The sequence below is a fragment of the Mus caroli genome, unplaced genomic scaffold (assembly GCF_978045245.1).
Source record: "Mus caroli unplaced genomic scaffold, Mus_caroli_1 scaffold_10, whole genome shotgun sequence".
Lineage (NCBI taxonomy): Eukaryota > Metazoa > Chordata > Mammalia > Rodentia > Muridae > Mus > Mus caroli.
Window position 1 is genome coordinate 60019343 of NW_028227265.1, and position 25601 is coordinate 60044943.

General features: G+C 40.7%; 1 protein-coding gene across 1 annotated transcript in view; it reads left to right on the forward strand.

Annotated features, from left to right (window-relative positions):
* The first annotated feature begins 8258 nt into the window (after positions 1-8258).
* LOC147002399 (uncharacterized) overlaps positions 8259-25601 on the forward strand; it is a 41987-nt gene continuing 24644 nt past the window's right edge. The window contains exons 1-7 of the mRNA XM_085843910.1: positions 8259-8515; positions 11259-11373; positions 12206-12379; positions 13247-13329; positions 14242-14400; positions 15135-15187; positions 24282-24318. Of these exons, the coding sequence (XP_085700036.1) occupies positions 8259-8515; positions 11259-11373; positions 12206-12379; positions 13247-13329; positions 14242-14400; positions 15135-15187; positions 24282-24318 (878 nt within the window). The remainder of the gene's footprint in view (positions 8516-11258; positions 11374-12205; positions 12380-13246; positions 13330-14241; positions 14401-15134; positions 15188-24281; positions 24319-25601) is intronic.

Consider the following 25601-nt stretch of genomic DNA (forward strand, 5'->3'; position numbering starts at 1 on the left):
ATGGAAGGAGTTACAGAGACAAAGTTTTGAGCTGTGACGAAAGAATGGACCATCTAGAGACTGCCATATTCAGGGATCCACCCCATAATCAGCTTCCAAACACTGACACCATTGCATACACTAGCAAGATTTTGCTGAAAGGTCCCAGATATAGCTGTCTCTTGTGAGACTATGCCAGGGCCTAGCAAACACAGAAGTGGATGCTCACCGTCAGCTATTGGATGGATCACAGGGCTCCCCATGGAGGAGCTAGAGAAAGTATCCAAGGAGCTAAAGGGATCTGCGACCCTATAGGTGGAACAACATTCTGAACTGACCAGTACCCCGGAGCCCTTTACTCTAGCTGCATATGTATCAAAAGATGGCCTAGTCGGCCATCACTGGAAAGAGAGGCCCATTGGACACACAAACTTTATATGCCCCAGTACAGGGGAACGCCAGGGCCAAAAATGGGAATGGGTGGGTAGGGAAGTAGGGGGGAGTGTATGGGGGACTTTTGGGAGAGCATTGGAAATGTAATTGAGGAAAATACGTAATTAAAAAAAAAGTGCTCAAAGCCTGTCAATTGTGCATTGGAAACTCCTGTAGCCTGTCAGTCATCCAATGGAAACACCCACAACCTGTCAATCTTTCATAAGATATCTCAAAGCCTGTCAATCATTCATAGGCAATGCCAACAGCCTGTCAATCAACCACATGTCCTAGCCACAGATTGTCAATCATCCACAGTAAACACATACCAACCCTGTCACTCGTCCAAAGGACGAGTCCACAATCGGTTAATCTTCCATAGGAAGTGCCTACACCCAGTCAATCATTCATAGGAAATACCCAAAGCTTATCAACCATACATAGTACACATCTACAACTTTTCAATACACATAGGAAATATGCACAGCCTTTCAGTCATCCACAGGATATGTCCACAGCCTGTCACTCATCCATAGTAAATGACTGCTACCTGCAAATCATCCATAGGAAATGTCCACAGCCTGTCAGTCATGTATAGAAAATGCCCAAATCCTCTCATTCACCCACAATATATGCCCACAGCTTGTTAATCATTCACCGGAAATGCCCACAGACTTTCAATCATTCATAGGATATACCCACATCGTGTCAATTATCCTTAGGACATTCCCACAGCCTGTCAGGCATACATAACAATTACAGCTTGTCAATTATCCATAGCAAATACATTCAACCTGTCAGTCTTCATAGGAAAATCCGATAACCTATCAATCATCCACAGGAAATAGCTACAGCCTGTTAGTTATGCACATGGCATAGCCCCAACCTGGCAACCATCTGGAGGAAAAACCTATATCCTATCAATCATCCATAGGAATTGCCCACAGCTTGAGAATCATCCATAAGAAATGCATAGCTGATAGCCAAACACTGCAGGGATAGTGCAGGTAGCACTGGAGTGCAGACATTCCTGTGAGCACAGCTAAGACTGGAGGGACCTGCCCAGAACCCTCATGACACAGGAACGGAGGAACAGCCATGGACAGGTCCTTCTGGTTTCTGTCTACATTCTTGAGCTGACACTTTGCCACAGCTTTTCATACCCAAATTCCTGTAAGAGAGACCTGTTCTCCCAGGAGTACTGACACACAGGCTTGCAGGAGGGACAAGCCACAGTCAGAGACAGCGAAACCAGCGAGCGCCAGAGATAACCAGATGTCAAGAGGCAAGGGCAAAAGCATAAGCAACAGAAACCAAGCCTACTCGGCATCATCAGAACCCAGTTCTCCCACTACAGTGAGCCCTGGATATCCCAACACACCAGAAAAGCAAGACTCTGATTTGAAATAACATCTCATGAGGATGATAGAGGACTTTAAGAAGGATGTAAATAACTCCCTTAAAAATACAGGAAAACATAGGTAAACAGAAGTCTTTAAAGAGGAAACATAAAAGTCCCTCAAAGAATTACAGGAAAATACAACCAACAGGTGAAGTAATTGAACAAAACCATCCAGGATCTAAAAATGGAAAGAGAAACAATAAAGAAATCACAAAGAGAGATAACCTTGGAGAGAGAGCACCTAGGAAAGTGGTTAGGAGTTATAGATGCAAGCATCACCAACAAAATAGAAGAACTAGAGAAGAGAATCTCAGGTGCAGAAAAGACCATAGGAAACATTGACACAACAGTCAAAGAAAATACAAAATGCAAAAAGTTCCTAATCCAAAACATCCAGGACATCCAGGACACAATGAAAGGACCAAACTTAAGGACAATAGGTATAGAAGAATGTGAAGATTCCCAACTTAAAGGGCCAGTAAATATCTTCAACAAAATTATAGGAGAAAACTTGTCTAACCTAAAGAAAGAGATGCCCATGAACATACAAGAAGCCGACAGAACTCCAAATAGATTGGACCGGAAAAGAAATTACTTCCGACACGTAATGGTCAGAACAACAAATGGACTAAATATATAAAGAATATTAAAAGCAGTAAGGGAAAAAGGTCAAGTAACGTGTAAAGGCAGACCTATCAGAATTACACCAGAGTTCTCACCAGAGACTGAAAGCTAGAAATATCCTAGGCAGATATCATATAGTCCCAAAAAGAACACAAATGCCAGCCTAGGCTACTATACCCAGCAGAACTCTCAATTACCATTGATGGAGAAACCAAGATATTCCATGACAAACCAAATTTACACCATACCTTTCCATAAAACCAGTTGTACAAAGAATAATAGATGGAAAACTCCAAAACTAGGAGGGAAACTACACCTTAGAAAAAGCAAGAAAGCAATCTTTCAACAAACCCAAAAGAAGATAGCAACAAAAACATAATTCCACCTCTAAGAACAAAAGTAGCAGGAAGTAACAATTACTTTTAATCAATAACTCTTACCATAAATGGACTCAGTTCCCCCCAAAAGACATAGGTGAGCAGGCTAGATATCTACAGAGGATCCAGCATTTTGCTTCCTACAGGAAACACACCTCAGTGACAAAGAGAGACACTACCTCAGAGTAAAATGTTGGAAAACCATTTTCCAAGCAATTGGTCCCAAGAAAGAAGCTGGAGTAGTCATTCTAATACTGAATAAAATCAACTTTTAACCAAAAGTTATCAAAAAAGACAAGGAAAGAAACTTCATACTGGTCAAAGGAAAAATCCACCAAGATGAAGTCTCAATTATGAACATCTATGCTCCAAGACGCAAAAGCACCCACATTCATAAAAGAAACTTTGCTAAAGTTCAAAGCACACGTCACACCCCACACAATAATAGTGGGATACTCTTAGCAATGGACTGATGATGGAAACAGAATGTAAACAGAAGCACAGTGATACTAAGAGTAGAAATGGTTCTAACAGATATGTATAAAACATTTCATCCTAAAGCAAAAGAACATACCTTCTTCTCAGTACCTCATGGCACTTTCTCCAAAACTGACTATATAAATGATCACAAAACAGGCCTAAACAGACACAAAAAGATTGAAATAATCTCATGCACCCTCTCAGTTCACCATGTACAAAGGCTGGTCTTAAATAACAACAACAACAACAGCAACAACAAAGAACAGAAAGCCCACATACACATGGGAGCTGAACAACACTCTACTCAGTGATAACTTGGTCAAGGAAGAAATAAGAAATTAAAGGCTCTTTAGAAGTTAGTGAAAATGAAGACATTTCACACCAAAACTTATTGGACACAGAATGCAGTTGTAAGAGGAAAACTCAAAGCTCTAAGTGCCTCCATGTAGAAACTGAAGAGAGCTTACAGCTTGACAGTACAACTGAAAGCTCTAGAACAAAAACAAGAAAATACACCCAAGAAGAGATGATGGCAGGAATGAATCAAACTCAGGGCTGAAATCAACCAAATAGAAAGAAAAAGAGCTATACAAAGTATCAACGAAACCAGGAGCTGGTTCTTTGAGTAAATCAACAAGATAGATAAACCCTTAGGCAGACTAACAAGAAGGCACAGAGACAGTATCCAAATTAATAAAATCAGAAATGACAATGGAGACAGAACAACAAAATATGTCTTTAAAATTATTTTTTATGTTGAATATTGACAGTTGAAAATATTAAAATCATGTTCTACAAAAAACTAAACGGAAGCTGAATATGCACATTTTATCAGGAACGTGTACAGTGACCTAACTAAAGTTTTGTTAAGCACTGTCTGAATTTGTAAATAGATATTGGACCAGAAAAAAACCAATGCCACTGGAAAAAAAGAAGTAAGAAAGAAAAAAGAAAAGAAAAGAAAACAAATATAAATAGGAGCATGTAGCACAAGAGCATGAAGTGACCCACAGTGTCGCAGGACCAGCATGGGGAACCAGAGAAGGGCACCTGACTCCAAGATTTTTGCCAGCTCCCTCTTCTCCCCTACCTGTCCATCCAGAGGAGCACATAGCTGTCAGTGAATAAGGAAAACCCCAGCTCTCTCCACTATGCTGAACTTACCATGGGTAGAGGTAGAGAGAATGGATCAAGCCACCTGTAAATGGTCTGGCCAGTCCAGGTTAATGATCATGAAATGGAGTCCCTTGTAGGGTCTCCCTGTGTCCTGAGAAGGTCTTGGGGGTGGTCCCATCTATGTGAGTGAGCCAGGTCTGGGTGCCAACATCCAGAGAAGTAAGCTCAGGTCTCTGACCCTAAAACAAGTACCTTGGTCTGAGTCAACAGAATGTCAGGCTTCTTTCCTATAGAATAATAAATCCATGTCCGGAAGACTCTCCAAGCCAGGGGACATCTGCATATCAGAGGAAGAACTGTCGAGTTCAACAGTGCCTGCTCCACAGTCAGCTGTGACCCTTTACATAGGCTCCTGGTGCAGCCAGCATGTCTGGCCTCCTGAAGGCACTGAGTTATTTATGGACTAGGAATCCAGACCAGAGACACCAAGCAGCCGCAAATTGACCCTCCTGCCTTGTCTCACCCTCCTATTTATCTGAGATGAGGTCAGAAACTGACATTGTATATATATCCCTGGCCCCCAGAACATGTCCCTACATCCTTATTTACCAACAGACCCTGTCACCAGACAGAGCTGCCTCACTGCCAAAGACACAGTGTAATGGATGCAGATAGTGATGAACTTCACAGAGGCTGGTGTCCCGAGGGTGCAGGCAGCCACGTATGCTATTGTTGTGGCGAGTGCCCTCCTCCTTGTAACCTGTAAAGAGACATCATGCACTGCTCTGGCGTGACTATGGTTTCTGAGCAGCTGTTGGACTTTATTAAATGACCCTACGTGGGTTTCTCTTGGAGATGATGACCCATGTAAACCCCCCATCCACCTGCAAAGCATTCAGTCCCCCTAGATGTGCCTGCACCTGCCTGATCCTAGCCCTGCTTCTGTCTGGAAACCACCCAGACATGAACAGGCTTCTAATTGGATGGTGGCTTGCCAGGCCTTCCCACATCATTAGGATTCATCAACAAAATGCCCTGGCTCCAGCCACAGTTGCCCAGCCAATCACGGGCCACGTTGACCTCAGGAAGGAGGTGACTTGTGATGTGAGCTCCTGCTGAGACCTCTGTTGTATCACTGTCAAATGAGAAGAGGCTCCAGAAGGACTTGCCACCAAAAGCATGCTGAAGCCTGTCATCAAATATTGATAAAGGCAGAGGGGAGAGGACTATGTAAATGACTTATCAATGGCCAGGCCTGGCTCTCAGGCCCTGCAGTCACTGAGGGGCCTACATGCTGTTATTGTTGTTTTTTGATGAAACTCCTTATTTGATTTATTGACTCGAATTATTTTTTATTGGTTATTTTCTTTATTTACATTTCACATGTTATCCCCCTTCCTGGTTCCCTCCCTGCACACTTCCCTGCCCCCAAACTGGATGCTAGCAGCTAACCATTGGACTGAACCCAGGTCCCTAACAGAGGAGTTAAAGGATAGAATGCTGTTGTTTTTAAACACGAGCACTCGGGTTAATTTTAGTTTGAAACAATTTTTGGAGCATGTTTGTTAGATTTACAGAGTCCTATAATCCCTGAAGGAGTAGAAGCAGTAAAAGTCTCACAACCAGCTCTTACCCTCTTGCTCTCTTGCCTCTCTCTTGCCCCTTGTGCCCCCTCTCTCTCACTCTCTTCCCCTCTCTCTTCATGTGACCATGGCCAGCCTCTATGTCTCTACTTTCTCCTTCTGTCTGCCTTTCTCTGACTCTGCTACCCTCTTAACTCCCCTCCCCATTACCTACATAAGCTCCAATGTATTAAAAAAAAAAGTCTCACAACTGAAAAGCCCAGAGCCAGATGGTTTTAGTGCAGAATTTACCAGAAGTTCAAAAAAGAGCTAATACTCCTCAAACTAGTCCACAAAATAGGAACAGAAGGAACACTGCCCAACTCATTGTATTAGCAACAGTCACCCTGATACCTAAACCAAGAAGCACTGAACAATGAAAGAGAACTTCAGACCAATTCCTTTTATAAACATTGATGCAAAAATACTCAAGGAAAGACTTGCAAAACAAATCCAGCAGCACATTAAAAACATCACCCATCATGATCAAGTAGACTTCATCCAGGGATTCAGGAATGAGCCAATACATTGCTAGGGTTTCTTCTTAAAGATAAAAATGTTTTTAAAACAGAGTAATGGGTACATAATTTTAATGACATACTAAGAAGGCACTACTAGATTGTATACTTTCATAGAATGAGCTTAGTAATAAGTGTATTACATACCTGTAAACCCATTATTATTGAAAGATAAATTATGTTTATTTCATGTGTATGTATGTCTTGCCTACATGTATGAGTGTGCACTGTGTGCATGTCTGGGCCTGTGACAATGCAAGAGGATTTGGATAGCCTATAATTGGCTTTGAAGATGGTTGTGAGCTCCTTTGTAGGTGTTACTGTAAGTTGCAGGGTTTGTAGCTGACAGATATTGAGGATTTCCTTTGTTCTCCAGTAGTAAACAGGTTTCCTTCCAATCTTATGAACTCTGGTTAGTAGGGTGAAGAGTCTAGTTAGACCCAGCTCAACCTATTGCACTGTGATGACAGAAAGGTTACCTTCAGAAATCAGTCCTAAACATCAGATTGTGTAGACCACCCAATAGTCTTGGCACTAGCCTGTGCTGATAGTTGAGGCTTTATGTAGGACCCTTTGGTTAATGACTCAACAGGCTGCAACCCATTCCTGTTACTGGAGGTGTAACTTGGTGGCACAGGATGTGTAGTTGGAGCCTTGCCTCCTCTGTCAGTTTTAGGCTCCATATGGATTCCTTGCATAAATGCATAGGAGGCTGCTAGAGTAGCTGATTTCCATATAGCTTTTCAAAGGGCCTTTAGTGTTTGTGGTTCCTCCCCTTATTTCCTACTTTAGCTAGGCCTGCATGCCAGGGCTGTGGGTGCTTGCATAACCAAAGGAAACTGACCCTCTCTACATTATCAGGTAGGAATCACTGGGCAGCCAACATGGGTGACTTGGATACAATGGAGAGACTCATCAACTCCATTCAATATCATGTTGATGAATATAATAGGAGGGGCAGGTAACAGAGCCTGAAAGAGGTGAGGGCTGTGGAAGGGTGTACCCCATGCCTCTACCTGTCTCTCCCAATTGCCTCTTATTAAACCCTCCTGCTCTAGCTTTTCTTTCTCTCTTTATAACACTATGCACTACTTCCTCTTCCTTGGGAGATAGTCTTCTCCCGCTGATTTCTTATAAGATGGTAATCCTGTGTGGTTATTTAGATCATAGTTCTCATGTCAGATCCTTAACCACTAACATCCTTATAAGAAGCCACATAACATATTTGTGGTGTTGGGTCTGGGTTTGGCAACACAGGATGATTATTTTTGTCCCATCAGGCCAGTTAGGTCCACATATTGGCAGGGCTGCAGGGTTGCAAAGGATCTGAACCATCATCTATCTGCCCTCAGTATTCCCTTTGAAGGCCATGTAGGGAGATCTAATGCAGAGTCAAAATTGACAGTGCTTTGCACAGGCACCGAGGAGGGTGGGCTCCTGCCACTGCAGTCTGAGGCAGGCATGCATACACATCATAGATAGCACCATTGTGTGCTCAGAGCATGTCATGGTGGTGGTGCTGGCAGAGCTGTGCTGCTGCTACGTGCTGAAGTACAGTTCACTTCACAGTGAACTGGCTGTGCTCTCCTGCGTTTTATATACAATACTTGGCTCTTTTTTCTTTAATTATAGAATTTTGGATTCAGTTATCAGTTAAAGGGAAGGGAAGAGAGGGAAGAAGTTTCGTGGGTGACCCTAGGCTCCAATAATGGAGGAAGACATCAACGATGATGTCCAGACAATGAACATCCCCAGAAGGGGTCGCTGGTACACCCGCCTGTGGCATTCATGTCTGGGTCTTAGATGCATGCATCCTCAGAAAAAGAAAAAATTTCCCCTTTACTTGATTGGCTATGATCCTATAGGTCCATTACAACGAGCGGCCAGTGTGGGAGACCTGGATATGACCGAGAAGCTAATCCAATCCAGTCAACATCATGTGGATGAATCTGATAGGAGGAACAGGTAATGGGGCTTGAAATTGGTGGTGGTGGGGGGTGCACAGAGGTGGGTGGGATCTGTCAGGTATACTCAGAGATAAACAGGGAGAAAAATCAACTTTCAGGGCCACATCCTAATGGAGGAGAGATGGCATGCTTAGGTTCATTTTCACTGGGGTCCCCTGCATTGTCTACCTGTTTAATGCTCTTAGGCATATGAGACCTGCATACCCTGGAACACCAGCTCCTAGGCCTTAATCAAACTACATCATTTTATTTTTATGTTACACTAAAACTTTGAAGACACTCATGCACAGCAACACACACACACACACACACACACACACACACACACACACACACAGAGGTTTTGTCTATGTGCATTTTCGATGCACCATGTGTGACCGAATCAGGTACTTGGTCCCCTGGAATTGGAGCTATACACAGTTGTGAACTGCCATGTGGGTGCTAGCAATCAAAGCTGAGTGCTCTAGAAAACATACCTAGAGCTGTTAACTGCCAAGCCACCTGTCTAGATTTGTCTCAATATATAGACCATTGACACTAATATACAGCACTGAAAAATTTATCATAAGATAAATCGTCAACTGGAATGGAAAAAATCACTATGAAATCTTAGATCAATATGACCCATTTTTGCAAATGGATCAAAGACATTTTGAAATGGAACAATGACACAGTCCCCTGCCACCACCAACCCCGCTTCTCATCATATGTACATGTTATTTGTGCATTGATACACACGTGAAGGGAATGACATTGGCTTCCTCTTCCTTTTCTGTGTCTGACACATGTGGAACTGAGTGTGGGGTGATCAGAGAAATCGCCACTTGACAGTTCTCTTCTGCAACATTGTGAGTTCTGGGGACGGAACTCTGGCCATCAGGGCCCCTGGTGGGTTCCACCCAATGGTCCCTCAGTTTTAGAGACATGTTCACTCACCCAAATCCCATGGTATGTTTGATTTACTCTCTTGGAGCACATTGATTCTCAGACTTGCAGGCAAGTAAGGTTTGGGGATCCCCTTATCCCCACATCTTCTCTCAGGTTTTCAGGGCAAGTGTTTTACCAATTGAGTTTTACCAACCATCCCAGTCCCTCATTCTTATTTCCTATTTTTAGGTCATACTAGGTTATGAAGGGGGATCAATGACACAACTGTAGATTTTCTGTAGTCCACAAGCTTTTTGAACATTTTGTACTTCAAAGAGACTTTAAGTTGGAACTTCATATAAATAATAGATGAATAAATTATAAATTATAGTTTAAGATATTCTTTTGCTTAATGAATGTTTTCTGTAAAAACACTGAGTTGTCCAATTGTAGTTTTTCATTCTGTCAGCCCATTCATTCCCCACACATATCTTAGATACTACTGTGTAGAATACACATTCTGCTATCTCTCTAGATCTTTCAAGTCTTATACCATTACGTTTCTCTGCCCAGTCAAGCTTCCTTACATTCTATAAATTTAAATGTTAAATGAACTGACGCATGCTCATTGGAACCCTAGTTTCATTGTGCTTCTAACATTTTGAATATCAAGCATGGGAGCTAGGATGACATAGGTTATCACCTTGTAGGGATATTGACCCAATTTTGGTGTGAGTCCAGGAGCACATTGACCATTTTATGGCAAAGCATGACGTCCTGCTTTGCTACCATTTAGTGCCTGGATTACCATGGATACTGTATCTATTACCTAAGGAGTAGGTTGTGCTCCCGCTGCTACCAGGTATGGAAACAATACTCGTGGGCATAAAAAAATGAAATGTAGAAATGAAAAAAAAAAAAAAACCAACCAACCAAACAAAGAATTGATGGCTGAGGTCTTAGAGTTTTGTTTGTTGTTAAGAATTTCCATAGGTACAAGTGATCTGTATCATTGCCATTTACCTGTGGACTGTGCCATATTTTTTTCAATGTAAGGCACAATGGGTTTCATGATAACCCTTTATTTTGTAGAGAAACAAAGTTAAAATATTGGCAATTATAGGTATAAAATAATAGAAATGATGAATGACATTCCAATGTTAGAGAGGCTAAAATGTGAATGAGAAGGGACAGTGAGCCCAGTGTCACTGCCACTATTTAGGATGAGTTAGGAGGATTATCATGCTCAAGACTTGGTTGGTGAAAAGAGTCATTTTTAAAGAACTGTAAACTTCTTTGAATAGAAAAGTTTGATATGTGTACGGTTGATAGAATCCTGTTTTACCTTCACTGAAATGTTGTGTTTGTTATAACAAGGAAGAGAAATCATTATCATGATGAGCAAATGCTGAACTCTCAGGAGCTGTAAATGCTTGTAATGTTCTAGCAGAGTTCTTGCCCATCCCAACTGAAGCCTCACAGCAGCCCCGGGTAAGATAACAGCTCTGCTTAATCTCCATTCTTTGGATCGGGACATGGAGTCATGGAGCTCATAGAAATCCCAAGTAGTCACAAGTGAGTACCAGATCTTAGAGTAGGATTTGAATTCATGCTGAGATCAACTTACTGGGAACTTTTCTATGATTCTTTGTACAGGGATGAAGGTCGAGAGAACACCTGCCTTATGCGGGGACAGCCATGCACTATATCCCTAGCCCAGTAAATGAACATTTGCGTTGCCATAAATAAATAAGGGAATTCCAGTTATTTTCTTACATCAGAAGAAAATTGGCTTCATAGTATGTGGTGCTTAAAGGAGATGGGGCTTTTATTTCGCATTCTGAAATGTCCCTATTTGTCCTTTCCATTTGCAGGACTTCCCTGCACTATGCATGTGCCCACAACCATCCAGACGTGGTGACCTTATTATTACAAAATAATTCCAGCATTAACATCCGGGATGATGAAGGCTGCACAGCCTTGATTAAGGTAGCTATTGGCCATCTGTTTTGATATGAACTTGACTAGAGGTTGTCCTTGTTTGGTTTCTGTTACTGTGATAAAACACTGACCAAAAACAACTCAGGAAAGGAAATGGTCATTTGGCTTACATTTATACATCACAGTTCATTCTCAAGCGGAACCAGGGCAGGAGCTCCAATCAGGAACTGGGGGTGGGGGGGGGGAAGAACTAAACTGGAACTAAACTGGAGTTCACAGGAGAATGCAGCTTTTCCGTGGCTTTTACCAAGGCTTGCTCAGGTGTTTGTTGTTGTTGTTGTTGTTTTGTTTTTTAACAAAACTGAGGCCTTTGTCCCAGGCATGCCCCAACTCCTAAAACCTGGACTTTCCTACTTCGATCTAAAAAAAAAAATAGTTCACATAATTGCCCAGAGGCCAGACTGATAGAGGTATTTCCTCAAGTGAGAAACTTTCTAGGTGTGTTAAGCCTGTGTTCCACTGGCAAAAAACAAACAAACAAACAAACAAACAAACAAAACCAACCAACAAACAAAAACCTAACCAAACAACTAATCTCTGCACTGCAGCAACCAAACAGCCCAGCCCTGAATCCTTAGCATATCTAGGTGTGTTGGCAGAACCCTTAAATTCTACCACTGGGAAAGAGATGTGGAGGGGAGATTATAAAGTTAGGCAAGCAAGCCTGGGGGTTCTTCAAAGACCTTGTGTCTAAAGAGGGTGATAATATGCAGAACTGAAACTCTATGTTTTATTTAAGGGAAACGATTCAGTGCAATGGTAGAAACATCTCTCTTGACTTCCTTGAATTTAAGATGTATTTCTTTGTACAATTTTACAGGCCATCCAACGAGACAATGTGGATTGTGCTTCTGTATTGCTTACCCACAATGCGAATCCAAATCTGATGGATTTCAGTGGGAACGCAGCTTTACATCATGCTATATGCAGGGGTAACTTAAGGATTGTAAAAATGCTCCTTGAGCACAACGTAGACATCGAAGCAAAAACAGAGGTAAAGATCACTCAACTTCATTCCCAGGGCACCTCTAGCAGTGACACGCACATCTATTTTCTACACGCAGAAGCTCAGCATTCTCACTGAATCTCTTCAGAGGAACCCTTTTATTTTCTCCAAATGTGTTTTTTCATATTTTTTGGTAGTTCATTCAAAAAAACACAGCATAGTGTATTTTGTCTCAGAATTGGCCTTGATTTTAAAATTCAAAAATAAAGGATTTAGGACCATCCAAACATCACATATACACAGACAATAAAAATAAATTCATTTCAAGTTAAGTAATTGTAGAAGAAATAGAAATGTGTTGCTGCAAAGAAGGTACTGATACGTGTTTGGCTCAGGATGAGGGTAGCCTGAAAAATGAGAGAGGTAACAGGAAATTAAGAAATTTGATCATTGGAGAAAATATGACAAACATCTTATTTAAGTTTTAAAAAGTTTTGGTGTCCAGCTTGTGAGATAATTCTTAGTTTAGAAAAGAAATATATTTGAAACACAGGTTGAGAAACTCTGCCTCAGACCCCTCTTGAGCACACTCCTTCAACAGGGGCATAGCAAAGTGTACTCTGTATTTCAGGGCAGTGGCAATGGAGGCCCCACTCCAAGGAGCTAAGAAGATTGGAATCCTTGAGTGTTTGGGGAGAGTTCTGGAAGGGAGTGGTGTTATAGGCAGGGATGGACAGGGAAAAGGTGTGTCAAAGAGAAAAAGACAGCTGTGTGTGGGAAAGTGCAGCAGGTGTTGTAGGATGAATGATCCCTTGTGACTCTTTTCAGTGTGTATTTATCTTCACAAAATCTGTGATGAACAGATTGTTGAGAGACAAGTAGTTTTGTAAAATGTAATGTTTTTTTCCTTTATAGTATGGCTTGACACCGTTGCAACTAGCAAATTTTGAACAGAAACCTGAAATGGTAGAATTTTTAGCAGCAAAGTGTGCAAAAAGGTACAGTTTCTTCCTTTCTTCAATCCTAGTGCTGCTCTTGAGGGTGACAATTGCTTAAGCCAGGAGTATTAAAATGATAGAGAGATTGCAAGAAACTCAGTGGCACATAGTTAGGAAGCTGAGCACACATGAAGGGGGACCTGGAAAAGAGACAGTTTCACCACAACAAAGAACAGCATGCACCAGGGATCACTGCCTAGTTCAGTAGTTCACCTCATGAGCCATCCACCAAGCCAAAGGATGACCAAGATCAGTTGCTGCTCCACTGCCATTGTATTTTTGCTTTTGAAAGTGCTTGCCACTGAATGAAGAGCCATAGGTGTCATTGGCAAGTGTTCTAGCATGGATAAACACCCACAGTCCCTAAGCCTGAAAACTTATAACCTGTGACCCCAAAGATGACAGCATAAGCCATTTCTTTAGAATTATACCATACATAATCACAGGTACAAAACAGTGTTTCCAAATGATGTTTGAGTTTTGAAATGTCCAAGTCAGCAGAAAACTACCTTTCACTGGGAGATGTTCTTAAACTGTCATAGCACAGGTACCCAGCAACTGTGGTGATTCCACAGTTCAAGACATTTCTCTTCCACATTTCAGATGGAGCTTTCAAAGTGGATATATAAGTAGTTCATTTCTTTCCACTGAGTCTAGTACTTTATTTAGCATTATAAATCTTGTACTGAATTCTGTGAATATGTATCTCTTACAATGCAACATGCTTTTTCCATATGGAATACATCTGTTTATGCTGAAATTTTCTGTTTAGTAGATATGTATACCTGTTGCTTATGTTGAGCCATTATTTCCAAATAACAGTTCTTTCTGTGATTTAAGACACATTTCAAAACTTTAATGATTTACGTAAAAATTTAATTTTATTTTTTTCTTATTCATGTTTACATCTAGCTCACTGACCCCCTCCTGGTCACCCAGTCCCACAGTCTCTCCCTGCCCCTCCTCCACTTCACCTCTGAGCAGTTTAGGACTCACTGTATGTCCAAAACCTGGCACTTCGTCTCTCTCTGAGGACAGAAAAAGCAGCTCAGCTAGAAGAATATTTCTGAGGTAGGATGAACAGCTTTTTTTGATACCCGCATCCCAGTTGATTGGGACCCATATGAAGACCTAGCTTCCCCTTCTCTACATAAGTGCTCGGAGATGTCCGGCCAACCCATGTTTGTTCTTTGGGTCATTGTTCCATCTCTGAGTGCCCTGAGGGTTCAGGTTATTTGATTCTGGTGGTTGGTCGTCCTCTGGAGTTCCTATCTCCTTCAGGCCTGGAATCCTTCCTCTTAGACTTCTATAAGTGTCTACAGCCAAACCACCCTCAGCATGCCCAATCTTGTCTTTAATTCTTTTTAATGTGTGTGTGTATGTGTGTGTGTGTGTGTGTGTGTGTGTGTGGGCGCGCACATGCACTTTTGTTTCTGTTTTAATTAAGAGCTAACTATTCCTCATATTTTCTCTTGAGAAAAGGTGGGAGGAGAGCAGTGAGCAATCATAGTCAATTGCTGAAAAGTGAATTCAACATTTTCTCTAGTCCTGTTGGCCCATGCATTGCATCCCAGAACTTGGGAAGTAGGACATAAACAGATTTCTGTGAGTTAAGGCCAAGATGCTCCATAGAGCAGTTTTCAGACCAGCATGAATATATAGTGAGACCTGATTCAAAAAAATATTGTTTGTAAACATCTAAAGCAAGATACAGAAGGGACAAAAATATAAAGTACTTAAAACACTTACTAAATGTTTTTCTTATGAATAGCACAATAATGCTAACTTTAAAATCTATGTCACAGCACGAGATCATCAGCCAAGAGAACTAAAGTGAAACATGTGAGGTTCAAGAAAGGTAAGGTTTCTATAGTGAATATAAATATGGTATATAGTAACCAGTCCTATTACTCTAAATAAGAGTAGAGATTTAGCTCCTTTTCCACTGAGTCCAGACAAGGCAGCTCAACGAGCAGAAAGGAATCCAAATGCAGACAACAGTGTGAAGCAGTCCTCCCTTCAGTTTATAGAGAACCCACATGAAGACCAAGCTGCACATCTGCTACATATGGGGAGGGGGGGTCTATGTGCAGCCCATGCAGGCTCTTTGATCGGTGGTTCAATCTCTGTAAGCCCTCACGGGCCCAGGTTAGTTGATTCTGTAGGTTTTCTTGTGGTGTCCCTGACCCCTCAATCACACTGTTCTCCTTTGAGTTCAACGTCTTTCCCCAACTCCTCCACAAGACTCTCCAAACTCCCCTTGATATTTGTCTGTGGTTATGTACATTTGTTTCCATCCTCTGCTGGATGAAGCCTCTCAGCTGAGTTATCCTAGGCTCCTGTCTACAAGCATAGCAGAACATGATTAATGGTGTCAAAGACTGGCTCTCTCCCACAGTGTGGGTCTCAAGTTGGGCCAGTTATTGGGTGGTGATTCCCTTAATCTCTGTTCCATTTTAATCCCTGAATATCTTGTAGATAGGATAATTTTTGGTTTGATGTTTTTGTGAGGGCATTGGCATTCCCCTCCTTCCACTGGAAGTCCATCCTGGTTACAGGAGATGACTGCTTAGGGCTCCATATCACCTGCTGCAGGTTGACTCACCCCTATAGATTCCTAAGAGCGCCCACTGTCCCTGGTCTTTGTTTCATCACAGAGGTGCCTCCCCTCAGGTATCTCTTCTCCCTGATACCACCCTACTCTTGCTCCCCACCTTAGTTCCCCTCTCCATCTCCCACAAATTTCCCTCCCTAAATCAAATCCTGATGTCTATTTTATTTTCCCTTCTGAGTGAGAATCAAGCATTTTCCTTTGGGTCCTCATTTTTTAGCTTCTTTAAGTCTGTGGATCTTAGCATGATTATTCTGTACTATATGTCTGAAAAAGTACTCACTTCTAAGTGAGTACATACCATGCCTGTGTTTGAAATATCAAATCTCACCCCTTTGCCTGCAAATTTCATGGATTCCTCGTTTTATACAGTGGAATGATATTTCACTGTGTAGGTGAAATATCATTCACACCACATTTTCTTCATCTATTTTTCAGTTAAAGTCCATCTCGGTTGTTTTCTGTTTCTGGCTATGACAAATAAAGGTTTTATTAACAGAGTTGAGCAACAGTCCTTGAGATGGTATGGTGGAACATCTTTTGGGTATATGCCCACGAGTGGTAAAGCTGTGTCTTGAGGTAGAACTATTCCCAATTTTCAGAAAACAAAAACAACAACAAAACCTGCCAAATTACTTTTCAAAAGGGGTTGTAAACATGTGCCCTCCCATCAGCAATGGAAGAGTGTTCCCCTTGCCCAATATTCTTGCCAGCTTGTGCTGTTACTCGAGGTTTTGATTTTAGCCATTCTGACTGGTGTAAGATGGATTCTTCGAGTCCTTCTGATTTTCATTTCACTGAGGACTGAAGACTTTGAACATTTAGTTGTTTCTCAACCTTCTGAGATTCCTCTGTTGAGAATTCTCTGTTTAGCTCTTTACCCCATTTTTAAATTGGTTTATGAGTTCCTAACTTCTTGTGTTCTTTATATATTTTGGACTTTAGTTCTCGGTCAAGTGTATGGTTGGTGGGTATCTTTTCCCAATATGTAGGCTTCCATTTTTTCCTATTGACAATGTCCTTTGTCTTGCAGAAGTTTTTCAGTTTCATGAGTAGTCCCTATGTTTCAATTATTGATCTTAGAGACTGAGACATTGGTGTTCTGTTCAGGAAATTGTCTACTGTAACAATGTATCAAGGATATTTCCCACCTACTCTCCTAGTAAATTTAGTGTATCTGGTTTAGTGGTCTAGAGGTCTTTGGTGCATCTGAACCCAAGTTTTGTGCTGGGTGAGAAATATGCATCTATTTGCATTCATCCTCATGTAGATGTCCAGTTAGACCTGCAACATTTGTTAAAGATTTTTTTTTCTTTCTTCCATTGTATGACTTTTATGTCAAAATCAAATGTTGGTGGGTGTGTGAACTTATTTCTGGGTCTTCGATTTGATTCCACTGATCAACTTGTTCATTTCCATAGTTATACCATGCAGTTTTATTCTGATTGCTCTGTGGTACGTCTTGAGATCAGGGATGATGATACATCCAGGAATTATTTCATTATATATAGTTATCTTGCATTTTTTGTTTTTGATAGGAAGCTAAGAATTACTCTTTCATATTCTGTAAGTAATTGTGTTGGAATTTTGATGGGAAATGTATTGAATCTGAAGATGGTTTTGGTAAAATGGCCATTTTCACCATGTTAATCTGTCTATCCATGAGCACAGGAGATCTTTCCATCTTCAGATGTTTTCTTCAACTTCTTTTTCAGGGAATTGAAGTTTTTGGTAGACATGTCTTTTAGTAGGTTGGTTAGAGTTATACTGAGATATTTTAGATTATCTATGGCTATTGTGAAGAGTTTTGTTTCTTGTCCCTTTTATCTTTTGTATAAAGGAGGGCTACTGATTTCTTTGGGTCAATTTTTTTATACAGCCATTTGCTGTAGGGGTTTATCACCTTTTGTGTAGGCATTCTTTGGTATATTGTTTGAGGTCTCTTATGTATGTGGGCAGCCTTGTTTAGTCTCTTAAGTTTCCATTTAAGTTGTTGGCTATTGGCTTGTCATATATTACCTTTATTTTGGTTGTATGTGCGAATTTTATCACTGAAATCTCCAAAACTTTCAACATGAAGGGGTGTTTGAATTTATCAAAGGTTTTTTTCAGCATGCAATGTGACAAACATGTGAATTTTGTCCCAAACCCCCACCCCTGCCACCTGCAGATATCCACTCATTCTCATGGCCATCAGGTCATCTCCCCCGTGTCTCCCTACATCTGATACTGAAACACCCCATTTCCCTGATCATCCCCACTCCCACCTAGTTCTCTCCTTCCATTTCGCTCCTATGACTATTTTATTCTCTGTTCTAAGTCAAGTTCAAACAACCTTGTTTGGTCCTTACCTCTTGTTTATCTCCTTTTGGTCTGTGGAGTATGGTATGGTTATCCTCTACTTTATTACTAATATCCATCTATAAATGAGTACAAACCATCCATGTTTTCGGTGTCTGGGTTACTTCATTCAGGATGATATTCTCAAGTTCTATCCACCTGCCTTCAAAATTCATTATGTCCTTACTATTAATAGGTGAATAGAATTTCATTGTATACACATACCACATTCTCTTTTGCCATTTTTAAAGAATAATTATTATTTTTAAAATTCTATGTGCACATGTGACCCTTGAAGCCAGAGGAAGGCATTCTGCTAGAGTTGGAGTTGGAGTTTTAGAGACAGTACTGAGAACTGAACTGCAGTCCTCTGGAAGAGCACTGGGCGTGCTTAACTGCTGAACTGTGTCTCAGGACTATAATTCTTATTTTTTTAATTTAATCTAATTGTTTTCACTTATTCACTTTATTTTTTGAATGTACTTATTTATTTTCTTTATTTGCATTTCAAATTTTATCCCCTTTCCTCATTTCCCCTCCAGCACCCCTACCACCACCACCACCACCCCAATTCCATCCCTCCTGCCCCTGCCCACTAACCCATGGACTCCTGCTTCCGTGTCCTGGCATTCCCCTACACTGGGTCCCATCACAAAACCAAAGGCCTCTCCTCTCCTTGATGTCCCACAAGTCCAACCTCTGCTATATATGCGGCTGGAGCCATGAGTCCCACCACGTGTACTCTTTGGTTGGTGGTTTAGTCCCTGGGAGCTCTGGAGTTACTGGTTGGTTCATATTATTGTTCCTCCTATGGAGCTACAAACCCCTTCAGCTCCTTGTGTCCTTTCTCTAGCTCCTCCATTGGAGACCCTGTGCTCAGTCCAATGGTTGGTTGTGTGCATTCACCTCTGTATTTGTCAGGCACTGGCATAGCCTCTCAAGAGACGGCTCTATTAGGCTCCTGTCAGCAAGCACTTGTTGGCATCCACAATAGTGTCTGGGTTTGGTAACTGCATATGGGATGGATCCCCGGGGGGGGGGGGGCAGTCACTGGATGGCTTTTCCTTCAGTTTTTGCTCCAAACATTGTCTCTGTATCTCCTCCCATGGGTATTTTGACCCCCTTTCTAAGAAGAACTGAAGTAGTCTTCATTCTGTGGTCTTCATTCTTCTTGAGCTTCATGTATTCTGTGAATTGTAGTTTGGGTATTCTGAACTTCTGTGGTAATATCCACTTATCAGTGAGTAAATAGCATGTGTGTTCTTTTGTGATTGGGTTACCTCACTGAGGATAATATTTACTAGTTCCATTAATTTGCCTAAGAACTTCATGAATTCACCGTTTTTAATAGCTGAGTAGTACTCCATTGTGTAAATGTACCACATTTTCTATATCCATTTCTCTTTTGAAGGACATCTGGGTTCTTTCCAGCTTCTGACTATTATAAATAAGGCTTCTATGGGCGTAATGGAGCATGTGTCCTCATTACCTGTTGGAGCATCTTTTGGGTATATACACAGGAGTGATATTGCTGAGTCCTCTGATTAGTACTATGTCCAATTTTCTGAGGAATCACCAAACTGATTTCCAAGTGGGTGTACCAGCTTGCAATCCCACCAGCAATGGTGGAATGTTTCTCTTTCTTCACATCCTCAGCAACATCTGCTCTCACCTGAGTTTCTGATCTTAGCCATTCTGAATGGTTCTCACGAGTCTAACATCTTGAGTTCTTAGTATACATTGGATACTAGCCCTCTATCAGATGTAGAATTAGTAAAGATCTTTTCCCAATTTGTTGAGTGCTGTTTTGTCCTATTGACAGTGTCTTTTGCCTTACAGAAGCTTAGCAATTTTATGAGGTCCCATTTGACAAGTCTCGATCTTACAGCACAAGCCATTGCTGTTCTATTCAGGAATTTTTTCCCCCTGTGCCCATATCTTCGAAGCTTTTCCGCACTTTCTCCTCTATAAGTTTCAGTGTCTCTGGTTTTATGTGGAGTTCCTTGATCCACTTAGATTTGAGGAGATAAGGAGATAAGAATGGATCAATTTGCATTCTTCTACATGATAACAGCCAGTTGTGCCAGCACCATTTGTTGAAAATGCTGTCTTTTCACCATTGCATACACTAGCAAGATTTTGCTGAAAGGACCCAAATATAGCTGTCTCTTGTGAGACGATGCCGGGGCCTAGCAAACACAGGAGTGGATGTTCACAGTCAGCTATTGGATGCATCACAGGGCTCCCAATGGAGAAGCTAGAGAAAGTACCCAAGGAGCTAAAGGGATCTGCAACCCTATTGTTGGAAAAACAGGATGTACTAAACAGAACCCCAGAGCTCTTGTCTCTAGCTGCATATGTATCGAAAGATGGCCTAGTCGGCCATCACTGGAAAGAGAGGCCCTTTGGACTTGCAAACTTTATATGCCCCAATATAGGGGAATGCCAGGGCCAAAAGAATGGGAATGGGTGGGTAGGGAAGTGGGTGGCGCTATGGGGGACTTTTGAGATAGCATTGGAAATGTAACTTAGGAAAATATGTAATAAAAATATTAAAAATCAAAAAAAAAAAAAAGAAAATGCTGTCTTTTTTCCACTGGATGGTTTTAGCTCCCTTGTCAAAGATCAAGTGACCATAGTTGTGTGGATTCATTTCTGGGGCTTCAATTCTATTCCATTGGTCTTCCTGTCTTTTGCTATACCAGTACCATGCAGTTTTTATCACAATTGCTCTGTAGTACAGCTTTAGGTCAGGCGTGGTGATTCCAACAGCGATTCTTTTGTCATTGAGAAGAGTTTTTGCTATCCTAGGTTTTTTGTTATTCCAGATGAATTTGCAAATTGCCCTTTCTAACTCAGTGAAGAATTCATTTGGAATTTTGATGGGGATTGCATTGAATCTGTAAATTGCTTTTGGCAGGATAGCCATTTTGACAATATTAATCCTGCCAATGAGCATGGGAGATTTCTCCATCTTCTGGAATTTTTCATCCTTTGAAGGACTGGATTTATGGAAACATATTCTGTAAATGTGGTTTTGTCATGGAATACCTTGGTTTCTCTGTCTATGGAAATTGAGATTTTTACTGGGTGTTGTACCCTGGGCTGGCATTTGTGTTCTCTTGGGGTCTATATGACATAAGCCCAGGATCTTGTGGCTTTCATATTCTTTGGCGAGAAGTCTGCTGTAATTCTGATAGGTATGCCCTTATATATTACTTGACCATTTTCCCTTACTGCTTCTAATATTCTTTCTTTGTTTTATGCATTTGGTGTTTTGATTATTTTGTGCCAGGAGGAATTTCTTTTCTGGTCCAATCTAGTTGGTGTTCTGTAGGCTTCTTATATGTCCATGTTCATCTCTTTCTTTTGGTTAGGGAAGTTTTCTCCTATAGTTTTGTTGAAGATATTTACTGGCCCTTTAAATTGGGAATCTTCACTCTCTTCTATACCTATTATCTTTAGGTGTGGTCTTATCATTTTTTTTCCTGGGTTTCCTGGGTGATTTGTCTTAGGAGGTTTTTTTTTTTTTTTTTGCATTATGCATTGTCTTTGACTGTTGTGTTAATGTTTTCTATGGTATCTTCTGCACCTGAGATTCTCTCTTCTATCTTGTGCATTTTGTTGGTGATGCTTGCATCTATAACTCCTGACCTTTTTCCTAGGTTCTCTATCTCCAGAGCTGTCTCCGATTGTGATTTCTTTTTTGTTTCTACTTCTATTTTTGGATCCTGGGTGGTTTTGTTCAATTCCTTCGCCTGTTTGGTTGTTTCCATGTAATTATTTAAGGGAATTTTGTATTTTCTCTTTAAGTTCTTTTACCTGTTTTCCTGTGTTCTCTTGTATTTCTTTAAGGGACTTATTTATTTCCTCGTGAATGTCCTCTATCAGCATCATGAGATGTGATTTTCAATCCAAATATTGCTTTTCTAGTGTTTTGGGGTATCCAGGACTTGCTCTAGTGTGAGAACTGGATCTTGATGATGCCATTTAGCCTTGTTTCTGTTGGTTAGGTTCTTGGTCTTGCCTTTGCCATCTGGTTTACTAGGGTGTTAGTTGGTCTTGCTGTCTCTGGGTTGAGCTTGTTCCTCCTGTGGGCCTGTAAGCCTGTCAGCACTTCTGGGAGACCAGCTCACCCTGGCAGGGCCCATGCACAGAGGGCTGTGGAACAGCCCCAGCTCCTGGGTGCAGATGGAAGGCAGGAAGGACCCTGTCTCCTGTGCATTGCTAGCTGTGTTCTCCCCCCACCCCGTCCCCATTAGCACCTTTAAAGTAGGATTTAAGTTGTAAATGTGAGGGCCCTTTAATTTGGGGATTCAGAATTGAGAAGTCATCTTGGTGTGTTTTTCTTTGATGAGTATGAAATATCCTTCCCTGTCTCTTTTGATTCATTTTGGTTGAAAGTCTGTTTTATTTAGATATTACAACTGCTCCTTAGCTTTCATCCTGAGTACCTTTTCTTGGGAAAACTTTTTACAGTCCTTCATTCTTAGGTAATGTCTATGTATGTTTGCCAAGGTATGTTTCTTGCATGCAGCAGAATGACAGATGCTGATTCCACATCCAGTCTGTCAGCTTAAATCTTTTTATTGGGGGAGATGAGTTTACTGGTGTTGAGAGATATCAATAACCAATGATTGTTAATTCCTGTCATTTGATGTTTGTGGAGGGAAGATGATTATGTGTGGAGAACACCAATCAATTTGGTGTTTTGTAAGCTTTTTCTACGTTGATAGGCATTCTTTCTTTAGTTTGGGTGAATTTTCTCCTATGATTTTGTTGCAAATATTCCCTTGTCCTTGGAGCTGCTACTCTCTTCACTGTTGTTCATTCCCATTATTCATAGAAGGATTTTTCAGAGTGTCACAGATTACCTGAATACTTTGAGTCAGAAATTGTTTTAGGTTTAACATTTTCTTTTGTTATATCATCTATGCCTGAGATCATTTCTTCCATTATTTTTGTTCTGTTGGCTGTGCTTCTGTCCCTGTTGTCCTTCTTAGGTTTTCCATCCCCAAGGTTCCCTGAGTTTTTATTTTCTTTACTGTTTCTTTTACCATTTGCAGGTATTGAATTGTTTTATTCATTTTCTTGACCTGTTTGATTCTATTTCCCTGTATATTTAAGGGATTTATTAATTTCCCCCTTTAAAGTCCTCTATCATCTTCATAAGACTGGATTTAAAGACATTTTATTGTGCTTTGCTTGTGTTAGGATATCCAGAGCTTGCTATACTAGAATACCTGGGCTCTAGATGTGTCATATTGATTTAGTTCTCCTTGATTGTGTTCTTATGCTGGCCTTTAGCCAACTGGTTATCCCTGGGAGTTTCTGGCACAGGAGTCCTGAGGTGGGCTGCCTTTGCCTGGACAGTGTATGTCTCCAGGAAACTGGGCAGAGCATTGGATGTTCCTGGAGCAGCAAGCCTGTTTAATTTGGGTTTAATTGTAGCCAAAGAATGGCACTCAGGGGAGAACAGCTTGCAGCTCAGCTCTGGGTTTTACTCTTTTTAGGGGTAGGGTTGAGACACGGTCTCCTAAATATAGCTCTGTTTGTCCAGGGAGTCACAGTTTCTCCATCTGCTTTTGCCTCCTAAGTGTTGAGATTCAAATTGTGTGCCACCAGACTCAATTTCTAAATCTTTCCAGAACCATTAGCCTAGAGTTAAAAGGAATCACAAGAAGTTATTTTTGAAGCAGTTGTTTATTTTGGTCAGGATTGTGCTCTCTATCAGTCTGAGAGAGTTCATTTAGGATCATCACAAATGTGTGTGTGTATTTATTTTTAGGCATTAATGTTTGATAAATTATTGTCATCTTCAATTTGAAATATACAGGGAATGAATAGTTTTATGCAAAGTAATTAGCTAAAAGTGAATATTTACTCTTGAATAGTCTCTAGATTAGTCTCATAGAAATTGATACTAACAATGAGTCTGATCGTTTTCATATGTAATATTTTTCTATAGTTGTAATAAAACATATTTTGTTTTTCTTTTCAGAAGTCTTATATTTTAAAGAGGAAAGGCCTTTGTCCTGGTAAGGTTTAACAATTTATTAATGGTAGGTCAATTCAAAGATAAGAAGCAAATTCTTGTTGGGAGTACTTTTAGTCCTGTGTCGTACAAGTTCCACAATATTATGAATATATCTTTTAGCTTGGAAACTTGCTCAGTGTAGTTCATAGGAACATGAACACTATATTCACCCACCATTTGCAAGAATCAACTCTGCAGTTTGGAAAAAGAGCCTGCTGGGATTAGCTATGCACATGGATTTTCATCTAAGATTCATTGGCTTTTCAAAGCCTTACTGACTTCAATTTGTGAACTAAGACCCACACTAGTAGCTATCATTTCAGGCATTTCTCTTGTCTGAGAGTTTACATAATTCGGGATGCTTCTCAGTTGTCAGTCATCACTACAGGATGCCAACAAATTTCTTTCCTCTTCTGACAGAGCATTACATGTACAGGACATTTTTATCAGGGGTAGCATCTTTCAGAGCTGTTGGAAGACACCCATGTCTTCCAGAATGCTCTATCCATCCATCAATGATCTGTTCACATGATCTGTTTTCCACAGTAACGAATCCTTTGACTCTCAGTAGATTATCTGAATGACAGTGTAACTAATAGTTATCTTTCTACAAAGGGGGCTTTTATCTGCCGCATCAGTTGGACATGACCATAGAGGTAAAGGCCCATTCACTGCAGTCCAGGATGCTAGGTTAGACACTAGCTTGATAGAAAACTAAAAGTTGTATTTCAAGCTAATTCTGTGCTCATTAGGATTCATTACTTCCAGAAGACAGGACAACTATATTGTCCTCTTTATTTGTGCTATGTATCAAAAAACATTTTCTAAACATTATTAAATAGCTTACTGAATCCAAAGGTAATGTTGAAAGTGAAGATTCAAAATTTTTCAGTACTTAAAGCTCTTCGGAGACTCCTTAAAAAATATACATGTTGACTTCTATTGGAATTCCAAACAGTTCCACAGTAAAACTGCAAGTGTCAACTAAATTTTATTGTTCCTTGCTCTTGTTACTATCTTATTATGTTTCTAGAAATGCTTGTTTGGCATAGAAACAAGCAGACTGTGATATCAGGATAGAGTCATGCATGAGATAAGAAGGGGCAGCTTGAACATTATGAAAGCTGTGGTGGGTTGTTTAGAGTTCCTGAAATTTATTTGACGGTCCACAAAACATCCTCTTGTGTGGTAACATCATAGTCAATGAAATACGGGCAAAGTATCATGAGAGAAGTACTTTGCTGTTCCAGGGGCAAAGACTGACATTGAGTCAATGGATTAAAA